Source organism: Plodia interpunctella, chromosome 10, assembly GCF_027563975.2.
Source record: "Plodia interpunctella isolate USDA-ARS_2022_Savannah chromosome 10, ilPloInte3.2, whole genome shotgun sequence".
Classification (NCBI taxonomy): domain Eukaryota; kingdom Metazoa; phylum Arthropoda; class Insecta; order Lepidoptera; family Pyralidae; genus Plodia; species Plodia interpunctella.
The window spans coordinates 7919335-7937416 of record NC_071303.1 but is presented as its reverse complement, the minus strand read 5'-3'; the positions used below and the strand labels follow the sequence as shown (position 1 = coordinate 7937416).

General features: G+C 37.8%; 2 protein-coding genes across 2 annotated transcripts; one reads left to right on the top strand and one right to left on the bottom strand.

Moving 5' to 3' along the window:
• Nucleotides 1-19: 19 nt before the first annotated feature.
• LOC128672798 (ankyrin repeat domain-containing protein 54-like) lies at nt 20-1589 on the bottom strand. The gene has a single exon (XM_053750199.2). The coding sequence runs from the start codon at nt 1339-1341 to the stop codon at nt 553-555; it is 789 nt and encodes a 262-aa protein (XP_053606174.1). The 5' UTR covers nt 1342-1589; the 3' UTR covers nt 20-552.
• Nucleotides 1590-2468: 879 nt separating this feature from the next.
• Nucleotides 2469-17814, top strand: LOC128672958 (armadillo repeat-containing protein 8-like). The gene is made up of 14 exons (XM_053750499.1): nt 2469-2606; nt 2696-2909; nt 3340-3546; nt 4218-4458; nt 5167-5301; nt 5769-5871; nt 6347-6562; nt 7151-7222; nt 12135-12270; nt 12624-12715; nt 13151-13330; nt 14047-14193; nt 14653-14822; nt 15256-17814. Exons 1-14 carry the CDS (start codon nt 2583-2585, stop codon nt 15293-15295), a joined length of 1977 nt encoding a protein of 658 aa, XP_053606474.1. The 5' UTR covers nt 2469-2582; the 3' UTR covers nt 15296-17814.
• Nucleotides 17815-18082: the final 268 nt, after the last annotated feature.

The window sequence follows — 18082 nt, the reverse complement described above, 5'->3', positions numbered from 1 at the left end:
TTATTGGAGAAAAACTACATTTGTCAAATCAAAAAATTATAATTAAATAACTATTATACATTTAAATATATTTGTTTTTATCATTTGGTTAAGAGCTACTCTTGAAAGTGACACTTGCTTTTACACACAATACTGCTCTAGTGGGGGAACATATGTTACTAGTAAATATAAGGAAAGAATATTCCATATGTTAAATTTCATGCAAAAACAACCATCAAATACATAGTGGTCATAATAATTTACAATGTTCATTTTGAATGTCAGTGTATGGTAGTTATGCTAAATTGAAATGTGTAGTACTTATCTTAACATTAAATTATTATTCACATCTTACACAATATTCACCAAACCAAATGATTATTGCATAGGCATTAATAAAACAAAGTAATATGAAACATATGAAAGCTAAACAATTGTCCAAAGACATACACTTACCTATATATTTATAATTCCATATTAATCTATTTGTGAGTTGTAATAGAAAATTTAAATTAACTGGGCAGTACATTTCCTAAACAGTCTTACAATTTACGATGACAACAGGGGACATAATTATCTCAATTTTAAAGAATCAAGACTGTCAAGCAGGTTTTGTACTTCTGTGTCAACTTGTTCCCTCGTGCTGACCCTCTCCAACCTTTCCCGGAGAGACTCCAGGTCTCCAGCATCAGCTTTCTGTATTTTCATGTATTTCAACATCATTTCCACCACTAAACATATTTCTTTGATAAGCTGCTTCGTTTCTTCTGAATGTCCAGTGCTACTAGGGCGCATTCTTATAATCTTTAACTTACTTTGTGCCAGTTGTAAAGGGTTACGCCCATTCCTGTCGTTTGAACTGACATCGGTGCCAGCGTCTAATAGAGCTATGACTACTGGAATGTGATTTGTACAGGCAGCAAGATGCAAGGGAGTGTTGCCTAAAGAATCCTTAATGTTAGGGTTGGCCCCATGTCTTAACAGTGCTTTGACAACATCCACATAACCCCAGCATGACGCCAAGTGCAAAGGACTCCGTTTGTGCTCATCTGACGAGTTTGGATCAGCACCAGCCATTAAAAGAGTTTCAACAAGTTCTACATTGTTTGTCGACGCAGCAACGCGTAACCGCTGGTTCTTGGAGGATCCACATCTGTACTTTAGTCTACAGTGTCGAGCTTTAGTGGTGCATTTTATTTTGCCAATATGATCGTGTCTTTCGTCGAAATAGTCAACAGGTATAGCTTGTCCAGATAAGTTGATAGGAATAGCTGGAGGATTGAATTCAAATACACAATGCGAATGATCAAAAATAGGATTATCGCTACTTTCGTTGCTTGTATCCACTCCAGAGTCAGCCATATTATCAGTTTTGTAGTAGGTTCTTTGATTACAAAAAATACATTCTCGCGAATCGCTGGGGATTGTTATGCGGACTTATTTAGTTAGCAAAGACACTGCCGTTTTATTGTAAATAGTCTCAACATCAAATTAAACACTACAACGTTGTATAAATATAATAAGTTGAGAGATACGGACGGAGAAAAATGATAATCTCACAAAGGAAGGAGCTAGCTACTAAGCTACAAAAAAAATAAGTAGGTACCTACCTATCTATTCCTATAGGTTCATTTATCTTATTGACATAATGACATTGACATATATTTTTTGGGCTTTTTTTGTTGTTTGCATTTGGCTATGGAATTAGTAGGTACTCCCTACTTTGCCGCATTTGCTGTATAGTAAGTGCGTTTGTCCACCGGCGCCGTCACCGTCACGTCACCGAGAACGAGATGACGGCGTCCAAGTAGCGGTACATACATTTACTTAGCCGCGTGTCCATCGCACATCTGTCACTCGAGCGCCGTCAACCCGGCCGCCGAAATTGCGAGTAGATCGGCGTGACCGCTAGAACGTGGCCCGAGATTTTGACGGGCCGATGTGCCGGCAATACAAAACACGTATGAACTTGTCCACACACTGCCGTCGCCGTCCTGTCGCCGTCGCACAGTACACGAGCTAAGTTATTATTATAATCGGTCGCGGTGGACAAACGATCGCCGTTACGTCATATTAAACTCGGCCCGAAATAATCTCGTTCTCGGTGACGGTCCTGTGACGGCGGCGGTGGACAAATGCCCTAAGCCATAACAATCGAAGTGTCTGCAAAACTAGCGGCGCGACGAACGCCTGAAACGAAGGCGGGAGCTTCGGTGCTCAGCTAAAAAACCAAAGCCAAACTCGGCTCCAGTTAGTTAGATACAAATGTAAAAACTTGTTAAAAATCCAAAAGTATGGCTAAAATATTTTTATGATATGTTTTTTATTCATAAAACTGCAAAAGTTTTCATTTGGATTTAAATGTAGCATAGTATAGTGCAAGCCCAAGGAATGTAGGAAGGTTCCTGTTGCAGGAATTGCATTCACACAGGCAGGCAGGCCTGCATGAATATGAATCAGCGAAAAGGTCGTCTTCTTTTGCCAGTTGTAAAGTAAAAGATAAATTGACTGACATCTTGACAAACGTTTGACAGCGTATTCGGCCTCGAATGGTTTTCCCCAAGATATTTTTTACCGAGATTTCTGCGTAAAAATTGAAAACAATGCAGCAGATAACAGTATTTATGGTGAGGCGCATGAAATATAATTTTTGCGATGTTTTATATAGTAAGCATTGGAGCAAGGTGAGACTTAACCTATAACCTTTTGCCGATAGGATATCGAGAGCTCACGTTCTTATATTGACGAGTTGTACTCTTCGGATGAGTCCAAGGTTATAGAGGCGTTGGTGACCCTGAAGAACTCTGTGATCGGCAGCAATCGGCAGAAGAGCTCCGTCATACAGCAAGGAGTTGTGCCTCGCCTTCTTCAGTTGATGTCAGACGAGGCCCTCGATCCCAACATAAGACTTGAGGCTACAATCATAATTGGTAACATCTTTTATTGCCTGATTCCAGTTGCAATTATAGCCTTGAATAAGAAAATTTGACACCAGTTTTAGCAATAACACATTCAATAAGAAATAAAGTTATAATGTATATGATGTTCCATCACTTTTTTATTTTAAAAATATATTGATGGTGTGCCATTCTGCTCCGGTAGTTCATAAGGTGCATATGATATATATAATTTTAATTGTATGAAATACATATTTCATCATTTTTAACTAATTCCATATGTTTATAGAGCCTATCTTCGAAAAAAAATGTCAGATATTTATTTTGAAGTATTGAGTACAGCATTCTAAAAATTCTAAAAAAATGGGTGTGTAGTTTTTCTAGAAACTATATTATGACATGAATGTGACAGAACATAAAAAATGTATCAAACAGCAGCAATTTAATTTCAATTGTGTTCTAGGGTCTCTAGCCAAAGGTACTCCTGAGAATGTATCGGCACTAGTAGATCAAGGAGCTGCAACGGCACTAGTGGAATTACTAAAGACAGTGCCGGTGACCGCAAAGCTGGCTGAAGCTGGGTTGTGTGCACTTCGCAGTGTGTTCTTACATCCGCCGGCACCGGTTGCTGCACTACCAGCGGATATGAGGCTCCTGACGAAGTTGACACGTAAGTTTAGAACCCATATGAATTTTTAGATAGTCCAGTGATTGGAGATATTTCACTCACAGCAGTGATTTTAGTTTGCTACAATTTATTTAGCACATATATATTCAAATTGGAGTAAATTTATAACATTATGATTCTTGATTTATTTTATTATAAATCTGGGTACTTTTTTCAAGCCTTGTCACTAACCAAATCTTCATTAGTTAACTTTTACCTATATTCAAGTCCTAACATGTAAACATGAGTATGTATTGTTAAATTTTGTTAAATATACTTTCGAAAATAAAATGTTTATTAACCATGAAATTAATTTAGTAAATTTAGTTTATGATATAATATAAACTATTTTCATTTATGTTGCTGTAAATTTGTAATCCTAATGGAGTTTACTTCCACTTGTACTAAAGAGTTTAAACTTTCCATATTGCTCCAGTGTTCATGATAGACAATGCTTATTATGGTCACCATGACCTGAGGGTGCATCCTAGACTAGCTATAGGGAACCCCTCAACAGTTTACTGCACAGATATGATTTTTTGTTATGCATTTAATGCAACAAGGTCTCTATAAAACAAAAGCTTGTGTCAAAATTATCATTTTTGTACTTTGTATTAAATATTTTGTATCTTGTTATCAAACATGTACTTCATTTATTTGTGTTGTCTCTTCAGAAATCGCCCGAGAAGGTTCACCCACAGCCCGTTGCTGTGTTGTTCGGATATTGTCAATATGGTGCGGGGGCACACTGGAGCAAGAAGCACTGTGTGCGGCTGGGGCATGTTCAGCCATCGCTGCGTTGTTGTCCAATGGAAGGAATGGCCCTCCGGTAGCTAGAGCCACTCCTGCTTTAGAACTCCTGGCTAACATGTGCTTTGAGAACAGTAATGTGGCTCATGTAGCATTAAATACCAAGTAGGTGGATTTTATTATTTTTACAATTTTTTGTTGTAATAATCACTATTTATGACGAAAAAGAGGCAGTTCTAGTTAGAGGAGTGGAGACGCAAATAGAGGGAAATGACGAAAGATAGAGGTAGGATGAGAGTAAAATTTACCACCACTGGAATATATTACATAAAAGTTTGATTTTATTTAAAAAAATGTCAGTTTAATACACATACAAAAGCACAAATCTAATAAAGTGTAGATGACAACTTTAATTAGGTTCTTTTAGGCCTTGGACATGCAATCATATTGAATGAGCGAGGATACTTGACTACAATGAAAAGTTTTATTGTCTTATCAAACTTGTACATCAGCAGCACTCTTTCACTGAGCCAGATATCCTATTTGTTCATTTATATAGCACAATATGATTGACCGTCTATGGCTGGAGAGTTGTCCCGCCCTATTACCACTCCATATCCTCGGATGGATCAACATTCCCAAGGAACATCGTCAACATTTTGTGTTTTTTTTTTCCGACCCCTGGTTTTGCGGCTTGTCAGCCCCGGATGCAACTGTGAACTCAAAAATGAGGAGCAGAAAGAGAGATTGACCTATAAGTCTATATGCTTTAAGATATTTTTCTCCTTTCAAATCCTACCACCTGTAGACAATCTGCTAAGTACTATTAACTTAACGCCGTATGACAAACAAATAAACAATCGCCACCTGTAGACACGGCGACAACTGCATCCCGTCGCTGCTGACGCGGCTGGTGTCGCGCGACAAGCCGCTGGCGGTGTCGCTGGGCGCCGCGCGCTGCCTCACCTTCATACACCGCGCGCACCAGCTGCCCGCTAGAGACCCCAAGTGAGTCCACCACAAACAAACAAGAAAAAAAATGTTTGTAAGGCAATGTTTTAGTTTAAATGTTAACTGAAACATTGCCTTACAAACAATTTTTTTCTCCATTTTTCTTTCGTGGGTCCACTGGAAGAAAATTCTATACAAGTAGTACCTTTGTACTTATTTGTTAGTTTTATATTTACATTGTTATGTTGTGTAAATAAATAAATAAAATAAACATTAAAAGAAAGTTCCTAAAAAATGTTTTATTATGCTGTAAAATCATAAATATAGACTTGGTAAGATTGTTTACATAATACTTGTAAGAAAACGGAGTATATAAACAGTATATACTATGTTTTTTCAAAAATTATGGGATCCTACTTGATATGATAGATATAATAATGAACGAAAATGTAGGATTAACAGGACTCTGGGCTCCAACGGAATTTGTTGAATTGACTAAAAAAATGTTTTTTTGTTGTTGACAGAGTGGTGTTCGGAGCTTTGCCGTGTCTAGCGCGTCTGTGCACGAAGGAAATGCCGGAAGAAATTCGAGCTAAAGCTGCTGAAACTTTAGCATATTTAGCGGAGGTATGTAACGAATGGACACCTAACTTGACGACCTCTGCAGCCTAATGTGGAGGTCCTGGGTTAGACTATCACCGGTCAGGCAAGGTGGAAAATGTTGTGGGATAAAGGTTACTAGTGCTCTGTCCATATTCTTCACGTATTTCTAATACGCGTTTCTCTTTATATATTTTGAGATCTGAAGATATGATGTCTATAGTTTTTTCTATTTCAGATCTCTAACTGGAAAGTTGAAACTTTATAACTTCCATTACGATAAATAAGATTAATGATGTCGTTTCCGTTTCCTGATGTAGTCTATGGTCGCCAATGGCGCTTCTCCATTCTAGCCACACATACATTTCATGCTTTCACGGCTAAACAGCTGGGCCGATTTTGATAAAATTTGGAATTGATAAAATGAATGACCCGAGGTCAAACACAGACTACAGCGAGCGGGGTTGCGGGCAACAGTAGGGTAATAATAAAAAACTTTCAGGTAGACACATCGCTCCAAAGGCTGGCGGCGATATCAAACCACCTGATGAGTTCCCTGGCCGACATCGTGAACTGCCCCTCGGCGGCCGCCAAACAAGGCGCCTTCAAATGTTTCGCGTCTTTAGGCGCCAATGACGAGGACATCAGAAAGAGGATCATCGAGACGCACGGACTTATGATGCATATCGTTAGCGGGATGAACAATCCAGAACCTTCTGTAAGTTATTTATGATTGTCTCAGCCGTTGAACGACGGATCGGTTTTTCTAGTTATCAGACCATTGGCAGTATATCCTTCTCGACATCAAGCCAGCACTTCTTGGGTTGGCCAGGGCGAGATTACGATTTTTAGGTTTTTTTTGTGTAACTTCATGAAAATAAAACTACTCGTTCGTAATTTATATGTATATTAGTTAGAATAGAACATAATGAGTATTATGTATGCATAATACTCATTATTATCCGTTAATATGTGCCTAATACATATTAATATCCGTTTTTACGGTGACGCTTTAATGTTACATTTTGAGCCTTGTGGGTTGGGCCGTAGGTTTAATGTCGAATGTCACTTATTTTAAAAGCGATAATGAGGCACCAATGTAGACTTTTTTATGCCCGTGCGAATGAGTGGTTGTCGTGCGAGAGACTGACGTATCTTTAATTTTTGATATATTAATAGTTAGCTGTGGACGAGAAATTTAAAATATACGAGTTTGTTTTAAATTTCTCATCCAAATCATCGTTTCTAACCTCTATTGTTATGTCCTGTGTTGTTTCATAAATTTAAATTAATTGTATATTTACAGATCAGATTGGCAGCAGTCAGATGTCTACACTCGTTGTCTAGATCAGTTCAACAATTACGGACCACCTTTCAGGTGAATATTCGTATAATCCACAATTAATTTATTTAATGATTGAAATGGGAAATAAATACATTACGATTTTTTTTATTGAAGAATTGAAACTGAATTCGTTTTATTAAATACAATATTATATTATTATTTGAGCCTAATTGATCAAAAATTGATAGAAAAAATATTGCGACCTCTTTTTTCTCCGGTGTTTCTCAGCAGTTTCTCATATTATTTTTAAAGTGTCGAGTTCTAATAATTTTTGCAAATTCGTCACTGTTGCATAGAGTTTTATCCAGGATAACTTGATGTGTGGTTGATTTAAGTACCTATTAATATTAGGTACAGGTTGGACATTTATTGTCTAATATTTACCTATTTATTTGATACTACCAAGCCAAAGAACTATTTGTTGGATGAAATGAAACGCAACCAACCAGTAGTAGTATTGTTTATCTATGACTGAATGTCTATTGCCATCTGTCACTTTGTAGCGTTCGTTTTGCCGCCAATAAAATTTCAAGTTGTCCGAAAATCACGAGTTTATTTTATCACAAAACTACAATATTCCTACATGGTAGCAGAGCGTAGTTTCCGAGGTGATACAGTTTAAATTCGAAAAGTGATTACAACTTCAGTTATTGGAAATAGCTCTGACGTTGTTCGTTACGCGGTGTTTGCAAGATGGGTTCCTCGAATCTTTTCAATATAGAAAAACTGGTAGGCAGGGAAAACTTTGCTACCTGGAAATTTAGCATGAAGACATATTTAGAGCACGAGGATTTATGGCGCTGTGTGGAGCCATCTGAAAATGAGACGGTCAACGCTAGCAAGGATGTCAAAGCAAAGGCGAAGTTGATTCTACTGTTGGATCCACAAAACTACGTGCATGTTCAGGATTGTACTACTGCCAAAGAAGTGTGGACGTGTTTACAAAAAGCCTTTGACGATAACGGACTTACGAGAAGAGTGGGTCTACTCAAAGACCTAATAAACACAACATTGGAATCGAGTAGTAGTGTTGAGGAATATGTGAGCAAAATCATGAATACTGCACACAAACTGCGCAACATTGGCTTTGATGTGAACGACGAATGGCTCGGGACATTAATGTTGGCTGGCTTGCCCGAAGAATACAAGCCCATGATAATGGGGCTGGAGAGTTCTGGTATTAAAATCAGCGCAGACTCTGTTAAATCAAAACTTATCCAGGAGGTTAACACAACAAAATCAGCTGCTTTCTATACAAACTCAAAGAAAACAACAAGTCAAAATCAGCCAATGAAACCAAAGGGACCTAGGTGTTACAACTGTAACAGAAATGGGCATATTGCCAAATACTGCAAACAACCAAAGAAAACAACGGGCAAAGGAGAAAGTTCCAGTTTTGTAGCAGCTTTCTCAGCAACTATTAATGAAAATATTAGTGAAGATTGGTTTATTGACTCCGGTGCATCCAAACATATGACAGGCAGACTCGATTGGATGTATAATGTCACCGAATCTACCATAAAGAAGATTACAGTGGCCAACAGAGAACCATTGGCTGTAAAAGGTGCAGGATGTGTGGACATACATGTTAGTCCAAAGAATAAAATACAGATTAAAAATGTGTTGTATGTTCCGGGATTAGCTGCAAATCTACTTTCAGTCAGCACAATTGTAAAAGGAGGGTATAAAGTTTTATTCAATGATAAAGGATGTGAAATTCAGAATAATAGGAAAGAATCAATCTGCACAGCAATATTGAACAATAATCTGTACATCTTGGATACCGTTACAGAAGTGGCACACCTAACCTCAAGTTCTCAGAGTTGCAATTATGATTTGTTATGGCATTTGCGGATGGGCCACTTGAACTTCTCTGATATTAAGAAAATGCCTGAGTGTGCCGAGGGTGTGACTCTGGCTCAGGACAAAGGTAATGTCACCTGCCCTCACTGCCTTGAAGGTAAGCACTCCAGATTTCCTTTTCAAAATGTTGGTTCTCGAGCAACAGGACCACTTGAGTTGATACACTCAGATTTGTGCGGACCAATGGAGAACAAATCATTTGGAGGTATGAGATACTTCATCACTTTCACAGATGATTTCACGAGAATGGTCCATGTATATTTTCTTAAGGATAAGATGAATATATTAAATGTTTTTAAAGATTTTAAGGCAAAAGTGGAGAATGAATTGAATGCTAAGATTAAAATGATCCGCACAGATAATGGTACAGAATATTGCAATTATAATTTAGAGAAATATCTATCTGCTAATGGTATAATACATCAGACATCTATACCTTATACTCCACAGCACAACGGATTAGCAGAAAGGATGAACAGAACTCTGGTAGAAAGAGCAAGATGTATGTTATTCTATGCTAAGTTGGAAAAGAGTTATTGGGCTGAAGCATTGGCAACTGCTGCTTATATTGTGAACCGTTCACCTACTAAATCATTGAATGGTAAGACTCCATATGAAATGTGGAAAGGTAAGAAACCTAATCTATCACACCTTAAGATATTTGGCTCTTCTGCCATGGTACATGTACCAAAAGAGAGACGCCAAAAATGGGATAAAAAATCGGTGCCAATGATATTAGTAGGTTATTGCGAACACTCAAAGGGATATAGATTAATGGATCCAAAAACCCATAAAGTGATCAAGAGTAGGGATGTGGTTTTTATTGAAAATTGTAATCAGAATGCAACTGAAATAACTGTTCCAGTTCAGGAGAGTCTGCCAGCTAGTGAGAGGACAGAGAGTTCGTGTGTCACTCAGAAAAGGGAATTACCAGCAAGCGAGAGGTCAGAAAGCATGTGTATCAATCAGCAACAAGAATTACCCACTCTGGAGTCAACACAAGGTGATAATAACGACTCAAGTGAGTATGATACTGATACTGGAGAACTAGATGAAACCTATCTTCCTCCTCGCTCAGTGGCACAGGATTATAATAGTAATATTACACTACGGTCATTGAGATCTCGAAACAAGGAAAATGAGGAAGAAAATGTAAATAAAGGGTTTTTATGTTTTTCTAATTTTATGGATCCACAGACTGTTGAAGAAGCCCTGTCTTCTCCACAGGCTTTAGACTGGAGGAGAGCTATGGATAAAGAATATGAATCCTTGATGAACAATAAAACTTGGAGTCTGGCAAATCTTCCACCTGGTAAGAAAGCTTTACCATATAAATGGGTGTTTAAGACAAAGACTGATCATAGTGGAAATATTGCATGTTATAAAGCCAGACTTGTAATAAAAGGCTATACACAAAGGAAGGGCACGGATTATGAAGAAACATATTCACCAGTTGTGAGATATACAACCATACGCTATTTGTTTGCTCTGGCGGCTAAATATGGATGGGAAATAGATCAAATGGATGCAGTCTCTGCTTTCCTGCAAGGAGAAATAGACAAAGAGATCTACATGCAACAACCAGAAGAATACAAACAAGGATCTGAGGTATGCATGTTGCATAAATCTATATATGGCCTTAAGCAAGCAAGTAGGCTTTGGAACATTAAGTTAAATAGTGTTTTATATGATTTGGGATTGCAACAGTCAAAAACCGATTCTTGTGTCTATTACAATAAAGAAAAAGACACTTTCATAGCAGTTTGGGTTGATGATCTAATTTTATTTACTGGCCAATCATCTACAAGAAATTTAATAAAGGAAAAATTGAAACAAAAATTAGAAATGAAAGATATGGGACCTATAAGCCAGTGTGTAGGCTTGAATATAACTAGAGAAGGAGATAAAATAATGTTGGATCAGGAAAAATATATAAAGGAGATATTGGCAAGATTCAGAATGTCAGACAGTAAACCTGTAAAGACACCATTTGAGGTTGGTATGAAGTTTGATTCTAACAAAGAAGAAGCAATTGATTGTCCTTACCAACAGGCAATTGGCTCTTTGCTTTATGTAGCTCAAGGCACCCGGCCTGATATATCCTTTGCAGTAAATACAATGAGCAGATTTAACAATAACTTCAGTGCTGTACACTGGGCTGCAGTTAAGAGAATATTAAGATATCTCCAGGGCACCAAACATTTGAAGCTAGTGTATACCAAAGATGCAAATGAGAAGATCACAGGATACTGTGATGCCGATTGGGCAAGCGACGTGCGTGATCGCAAGTCTTGCACGGGCTACATTTTCATGTTGCAGGGCGGAGCCATATCGTGGCGCTCACACAAACAGCAGACGGTCGCGCTGTCGACAGCCGAGGCCGAGTACATGGCGATGTCGTCCGCGGCGCAGGAGGCGCTGTATCTGCGGCAACTGCATGGCGAGCTTTCACAGCAGCAGATCAACCCACTCATCATCTTTAGTGATAATCAAAGTGCTATTAAACTGTCCTTTAATGATAATTACTTACCTAGATCTAAACATATAGATATACGTTATCATTTTCTAAAAGACCATGTCAGTGATTTAGTTATAAAGTTTTGTTATGTTAAAGGCGAAGAAATGATTGCAGATAGTTTAACTAAGGGCACTACTGCCGAGAAACATTTGTATTGTGTTAATAGAATGGGGTTGTGCTAATTTGTATTTTATGTGAAAATTTGTATGTAACGTAAAAGATGTTGCGTTTCAAGGGAGGGTGTTGGATGAAATGAAACGCAACCAACCAGTAGTAGTATTGTTTATCTATGACTGAATGTCTATTGCCATCTGTCACTTTGTAGCGTTCGTTTTGCCGCCAATAAAATTTCAAGTTGTCCGAAAATCACGAGTTTATTTTATCACAAAACTACAATATTCCTACACTATTACCAAATACCAACACAGAAGTCGCCTTTAGATATTTAGAAAATAATTGTGATTTGATTGTGCGTCGAGTTGAGAAACGAAGGCGGTTGTAATTATCTGTAAAATAAAATAAATAAAGAAGTTTGTAATAAAACCAGGACATTTGTGAACCTAGGACCACGCGGTGTGGCGGCCGCTGATGCAGCTCCTCAACGACTCGCCGGGAACTGAACTCTTGACCGTGGGGTCGTCGACCTTGTGCAATCTGCTTCTCGAGTTCTCGCCAGCCAAAGAGCCAATGTTAGATCAAGGTTTGATACTATAACACTATATAATCTTTATTACAGGTAAATCACTGATATTTCATCCGCAAAGGAAAAAAAATTACTTTGTACACCAAGAACTTGGAGAAAATCTCATGTTTCTCACAAGGCTTGTCTGATTCTGAAGTCGTCTCATTCAGAACATATTGATTGAATCAACAATGATATGCTTGGTAATGGCCTGACAACTAAGGATGCTGACGTCCGTGAAAGGTTGAGACGGAAAAGTAGGACCCTGGGCTCCAATGCTTAACGACCAGTCGTTAAGCATTGGAGCCCAGGGTCCTAGAAGAAACTGGGAAAAAGTCCAGATAGAGATCAGTATCTTATATATCTTTCAGGTGCCGTGGAGATGCTCTGCAACCTGACAAAGAGGCCTGAAGCGGCGTTAAGACTGAATGGCATTTGGGCGCTGATGAATATGGCCTTTCAGGTAATCTGATGTATGTTATACAATTGGAAAATATTTTCGAAAATTGTCTTCCTGTGAAATCACTAAACATATTATTTACGTCAGTGTAAATAAATATCTTCCTGTAAAGTTTCATTTGTCTTGAACTTTAAAATGACAATAATCTTTTAGATCCGTTTTTTTGATTGAGTGATTGGAAGTTTTGTTTTTAAGATTAGTTACATATGATAAGCTTAGTACTGTCTCGAACACTGCTTACTTTTGAGTGGTCCGAGAAAACTATTAACATTGCAAGTTTTTTTCTGTCAACTTAATCACTTTGTTAAAAAATAATGAAAACAAATAAAAAATACCGCGCCGGAACTTTGATGAGTAGAAAAATATCATCACCTATTCCATTTCTCAAATTTTCGGATTATAATCTTCCACGACTGTATAGAAATGTTTATTTGACAGGCGGAACAGAAAGTTAAACAGCGCATCTTATGCTGCCTCGGTACCGAACAAATGTTCAGACTGCTCGGGGACAGCGACACTAGAGTTATCATGAAAACCCTGGGTTTGCTGAGAAACCTATTGTCGACGAGACAACATATTGACGCGATCATGAGCGAGTACTCTTCGCAAATTATGCAGGTATAGTATAACAACAGCTTCAGGGGTCTGTTGGGGCTCAGGAATGTTTGCCGAGCACGTTCGTTGTGGTCACGGGTAGGTGCAGTACAACACACTCCTGAGGGTGTTGTCGGAAAGGGTGGATAGCCCAATTCTGAAGTACTGGTCATCCTTACATGTCCAAAACAACCTATATTTTAATTCTTGCTAACATAGTTGTTTAATTCTCTTACTAATATAATATGGACTTGTATATTGTGCATAGTTTGAAATATTTCATTCATTCATAGTTACATATTTTTTGGCATGTGATTTTCGCCGTAGAATATGATGCTGGATTAAGCGTAAGGACATAAATATGTTTTGCAGCATTTGGATATCTACGCGTTATGTAAAATCCATCTGGCGATATGGAATGGCATTCTAGAAAGGTTGTACCCACGCCACTACGTTTCTATTAGAGAATAACGGGATGTATCTGTTTCTCGTTACCAGAGAATTAACGCTATTTAACCGTTGCATTCTGTAATAGTAGTTCTTGAAGGGTGTACCCACGCCATCGTACATTTCTGTCAGAGAATATCATAATGTTTCTCGCTACCAGAGAATTAGGCTATTTTTCTGTTGCATTCTGTAATAGTGTTTCTAGAAGGATTATAGCCACGCCACTCTGTTTCTATCAGAGAATATCGTAATGTTTCTCGCTACCAGAGAATTACGCTATTTACCTGTTGCAGGCTGTGATAGTAGTTCTGGAAGGCTCGTACCCCGCGGAGGTGAAGGAGCAGGCGCTGTGCATTCTGGGCAACATCGGCGACGGGGAGAAGGCGCGCGACTGCATCATGGCCAACGAGGACGTGCTCAGGAAGCTCGTCGACTATCTGGTTAATACTCTTTGGTTATTTAGTTACTATTATGGGTATGGTTGTCAAGTCAAATTGGATACTTTTTCCATGTGTCAAAAACATATATATGGGGCTTGTATGACACAAGTGACGTCACGAATGTTAAGAGTCAAATTGTTTTATTTATAATTCTACTAGCTGTTGCTCGCGGCTCCGCTCGCAGCAAAAAGTAGCCTATGACACTCTCCAGCTCTCCAACAATCTCCACACCAAAAATCACCTCAATCCATTGTTCCGTTTCGACGTGAAAGACAGACAAACTCACTTTCACATTTAAAATATTAGTATGGATGAGAACAACAAAATATTCTTTTGTCAAACTTTTTCTTTTTGGTAAAATTTTGCATTTTGCGAAATTATTACTTTGTTTTGCGTATATGTCATTAAGCACGTTGAATGTTTTGAGGCTAGGAGTTAACGAAGTATTATGAGTCGTAGGCCCACCCGGAAAGCAAGCTACAAGAAGCGGCGTTGTTCGTAGCCAGTAACCTCGTGCGCGGGAGCGAGACGGGCGCGCGCGCGCGCCAGGCGCGGCTGGCGGAGCTCGGCGTGCTGCGCGCGCTCGCCGTGCTGCGCGCGCGTCCGCTCGCGCAGCATCTGCACGACAAGTATGTCCAGTCCAGGTGTCTCACAACCTCATGTACATACTGTTACACACATACACATTATACAACATTAAACAGACTATAAAACTAACTTATATCTATGTGCCACAGAAACGCAAATAGGCTGACTCGCACTTTTGACGACCTCGGTGGCGCAGTGGTAAAGTGCTTGTCTCTGAACCGACAGGTCCCGGGTTCGATCCCCGAACGGGTCATGATGGAAAATGAACTTACTTTGGGGCTACAATCTGTGTGATTTGTCCTAATATATTTATTTACTTCTCGCCCAATACAATACCTGCACCCACAATTGCAATTGCAATTGCTTTACTTGAAGGCATTCGAAATTCGACTGTACAAACTAAGTGTAGGTTTGTTGGCCGTGACACCTCATATTGATTATATCGATTACTGTAAATTATATTTACTTTTGCAGGGTAAAGACTGCTCTGGCTCAGTTCAATGAGTTGACATAATACAGCCGCGGCCGACGGCGCAAGCGCGCGAAACGATAGTGACTCTATACCAATGTGATGATACAGTGAGTCGTAACGATAAGTAATGTACATAGCTAGGTCTCAACGTTGTTATCTGAGGATTCAAATAATTTATTTTAATTTATCATGTTTTTTTTTTCATTTAGTTCTTTTTTTGTAATTGCGAAAGTAGGGTGAATGTTTTGAACGCGAATGTTGTCCATGAAATGAGCGTTTTTGTGTATGGTGCATCGCTCTAATAAGGTCCAGTTTTATAGGTTCATATACCACGTCTATCTTACGTGTGCATCTTTGATTGGTGGTTATAAATTTGTAGACATTCCGTCGATAGGTCCAAATAGCTTTTTAACAAAGTTTGCAGCATATAACACAATTTAATGACAAAAATGACGTGTTGCGTGTGGATCCGCCCTAGAATATGTCTACTCTACATTCTGCCGTGGATGTCGTTTGAAGCTACTAAAGGCTTTGGCAGTTGGTAGACAACAATAGCATTCCCAAGGAGGGTTGACGTCAGAGAGAGACAAGTGATGTATATAATAAGTTGAAAAAGATGTCTGAAACAGACTTCCTGTATGACCTGGGCCTTATTACGTGTTTATAATTATTCGCGTCTATTACATTGTGATCTGATCATGCGCTTCTCAGTTTGGACTAATTCCCACGACGGAGGTGCTAACCCCTCGCTAAATAATATTTTTCAGTCTAGAAAATGTAGTTAAACTACACTAGCGTAATTTATTAATGTTGTTGGCTAATGGATAAAGAAACGTTATTATGCCATTGTCACTCGAATCATGTTGGAAAGAGAGGGGGAATCATTTTTCCCGCGCTAAAGGGTATTTTGGAGCGCGGAATTATTATTATATACAATCGTGTCTTTATCTATTTATATTAATGATATGAAATACGCTGGACAACATCTATTGCCAATATTATTATTATCTTCCATAAATGTATATTTTATGTCTATGTAATTTCATTTATTAAAATTTTGGATGATCGAGGACTTGAAAGGCTCAAAAATTAGTGGAATGAAGGCATGTGTCCACTTAGCAAGAAGACGAAACATATTAAGGTGTCTCGCTCTTTTCTATTGACTCAAGTGAATCTCACTCAAGTTCATTGAATTATTCTCACGCAATTGAAGTTTATTTCATGTATTTTCTGTATTATTTTTTCAAATAAAATTGTGAATTTATAATCGAATAATTCGAATAGTCAATGCATTTGATTTAACTTTTTCGATTAAGTTTTTCAATGAAATCAGAAACTGTTAAATCTTTTTAAGCCTATACAGAAAATGTATGAAATGGAAAATAGCTTGAGAAATCCACTGATATGATGATCGTCAATTTTTGTCATATATGCGTCTTTGTTGTTGAGTAGTTTTTGGAATATTTTGGTACGGGGATAAAATTTAAATTATCCAACTAATTTCTAAATAAAAATTGTAACAAGGCGAGGAAAACGTTGAGAAAGGAATTCAGCTTACAAACATTGTATTTCACATCTCACTATAAAGTCGATACGAAGTGAGACGCAGCGAACCAATCAAAACAATACAGTGTGCTTGTCGTTGCGTCACAATGGCACACTGTGATTGGTTAGCTGTGTCCTGCATCTCACTGCGAATCGACTCAATGGTAAGATGTAAAAAAAAAAGTCGTTATACGCACGCAATAAATAATAAATACGCACGCTGATGGAAAAATAATAATATCTACGGCGAGTACATAGACTAAAACTAAATTCGATATTATGTATAATGATTTACTGAGGCTTATTTCTCAATGGGCCTATTGTTATTTAATTACTTTGTGATTATGATATTGAAGTACGTAGCGAACATTATTTTTATATACATTTTGATTTTCCTTTAATAAATCACCGTTCATTGTGTAATGTTTATAACATTTAAATACTCATAAATAAGGATTTTTTTGTTTAAAGTAATATTGACATGTGTACTTACGTAAATTGAAATATACCTATATTTGACGATGTGGTTTATTTTTTGTTGCAAATTAATTAATGCATTTTTGATTGATGTCTCCAAATGAGTGTTCAAAGGTTGCTGCAGACAGTTGGTGTTTTTCGCCGGGGAAACGTATATATAGAATACAATTAATAGTAATCTTCATAATGAATTAAACCAGGTTAGATTCGTCTGCATTTGCCTTATTAGTGTATGTTCTGACTTGAAAATATTTAGTAATTATCAATACAAAAGCCTTTATTTATTTGCAAGTATTTTTGTGATTATTTGATTTTATTTCTTCATCACTATAAATGAGTATTCTTGCTCTAAAATGTGCTAGGAAAGGAGACAGGAATAACTTTCTAGTCACAAAAATACGAATATCATGGTTACTGAGATATTTTCTGTGATTTTTCTGTATTGCTTCTGTATGTATATTCGGACATGTCTCTCGATATTATGCATTACTGAAAGAGTTGTCAACATTTTTCATGTTAATACAAACGAATGTGCAAGATATTTTTGTTTTATTTACGGAATTAAAATTCTATAATATATAATAGAAAATACAATAGCCTAAATTCGAATTGAATATTGATAAAAACTGTTAAAAACACAAATTCCAAGCGCACAGACGTCACGTAAAGAGCGGGGCTTATTTATAGCGAACTCTTTCGCCGCTCCGTCTGCCTCAGCCCTGTGTATCGTCACTCAACTTTTGTTAAACAAGTCAAGAAGGACATGAAGATTTATTTCAACCCGAACGTAACATCCATGCCAAAAAT

Bases quoted from the DNA above. Each gene is read 5' to 3' on its own strand.
- LOC128672798 (XM_053750199.2), bottom strand. From the start codon at position 1,341: ATGGCTGACTCTGGAGTGGATACAAGCAACGAAAGTAGCGATAATCCT.
- LOC128672958 (XM_053750499.1), top strand. From the start codon at position 2,583: ATGCAGCAGATAACAGTATTTATG. The intron at 2,607-2,695 runs GTGAGGCGCATG...TTTTGCCGATAG, and splicing joins AGCAGATAACAGTATTTATG to GATATCGAGAGCTCACGTTC. The intron at 3,547-4,217 runs GTAAGTTTAGAA...TTGTCTCTTCAG, and splicing joins GCTCCTGACGAAGTTGACAC to AAATCGCCCGAGAAGGTTCA.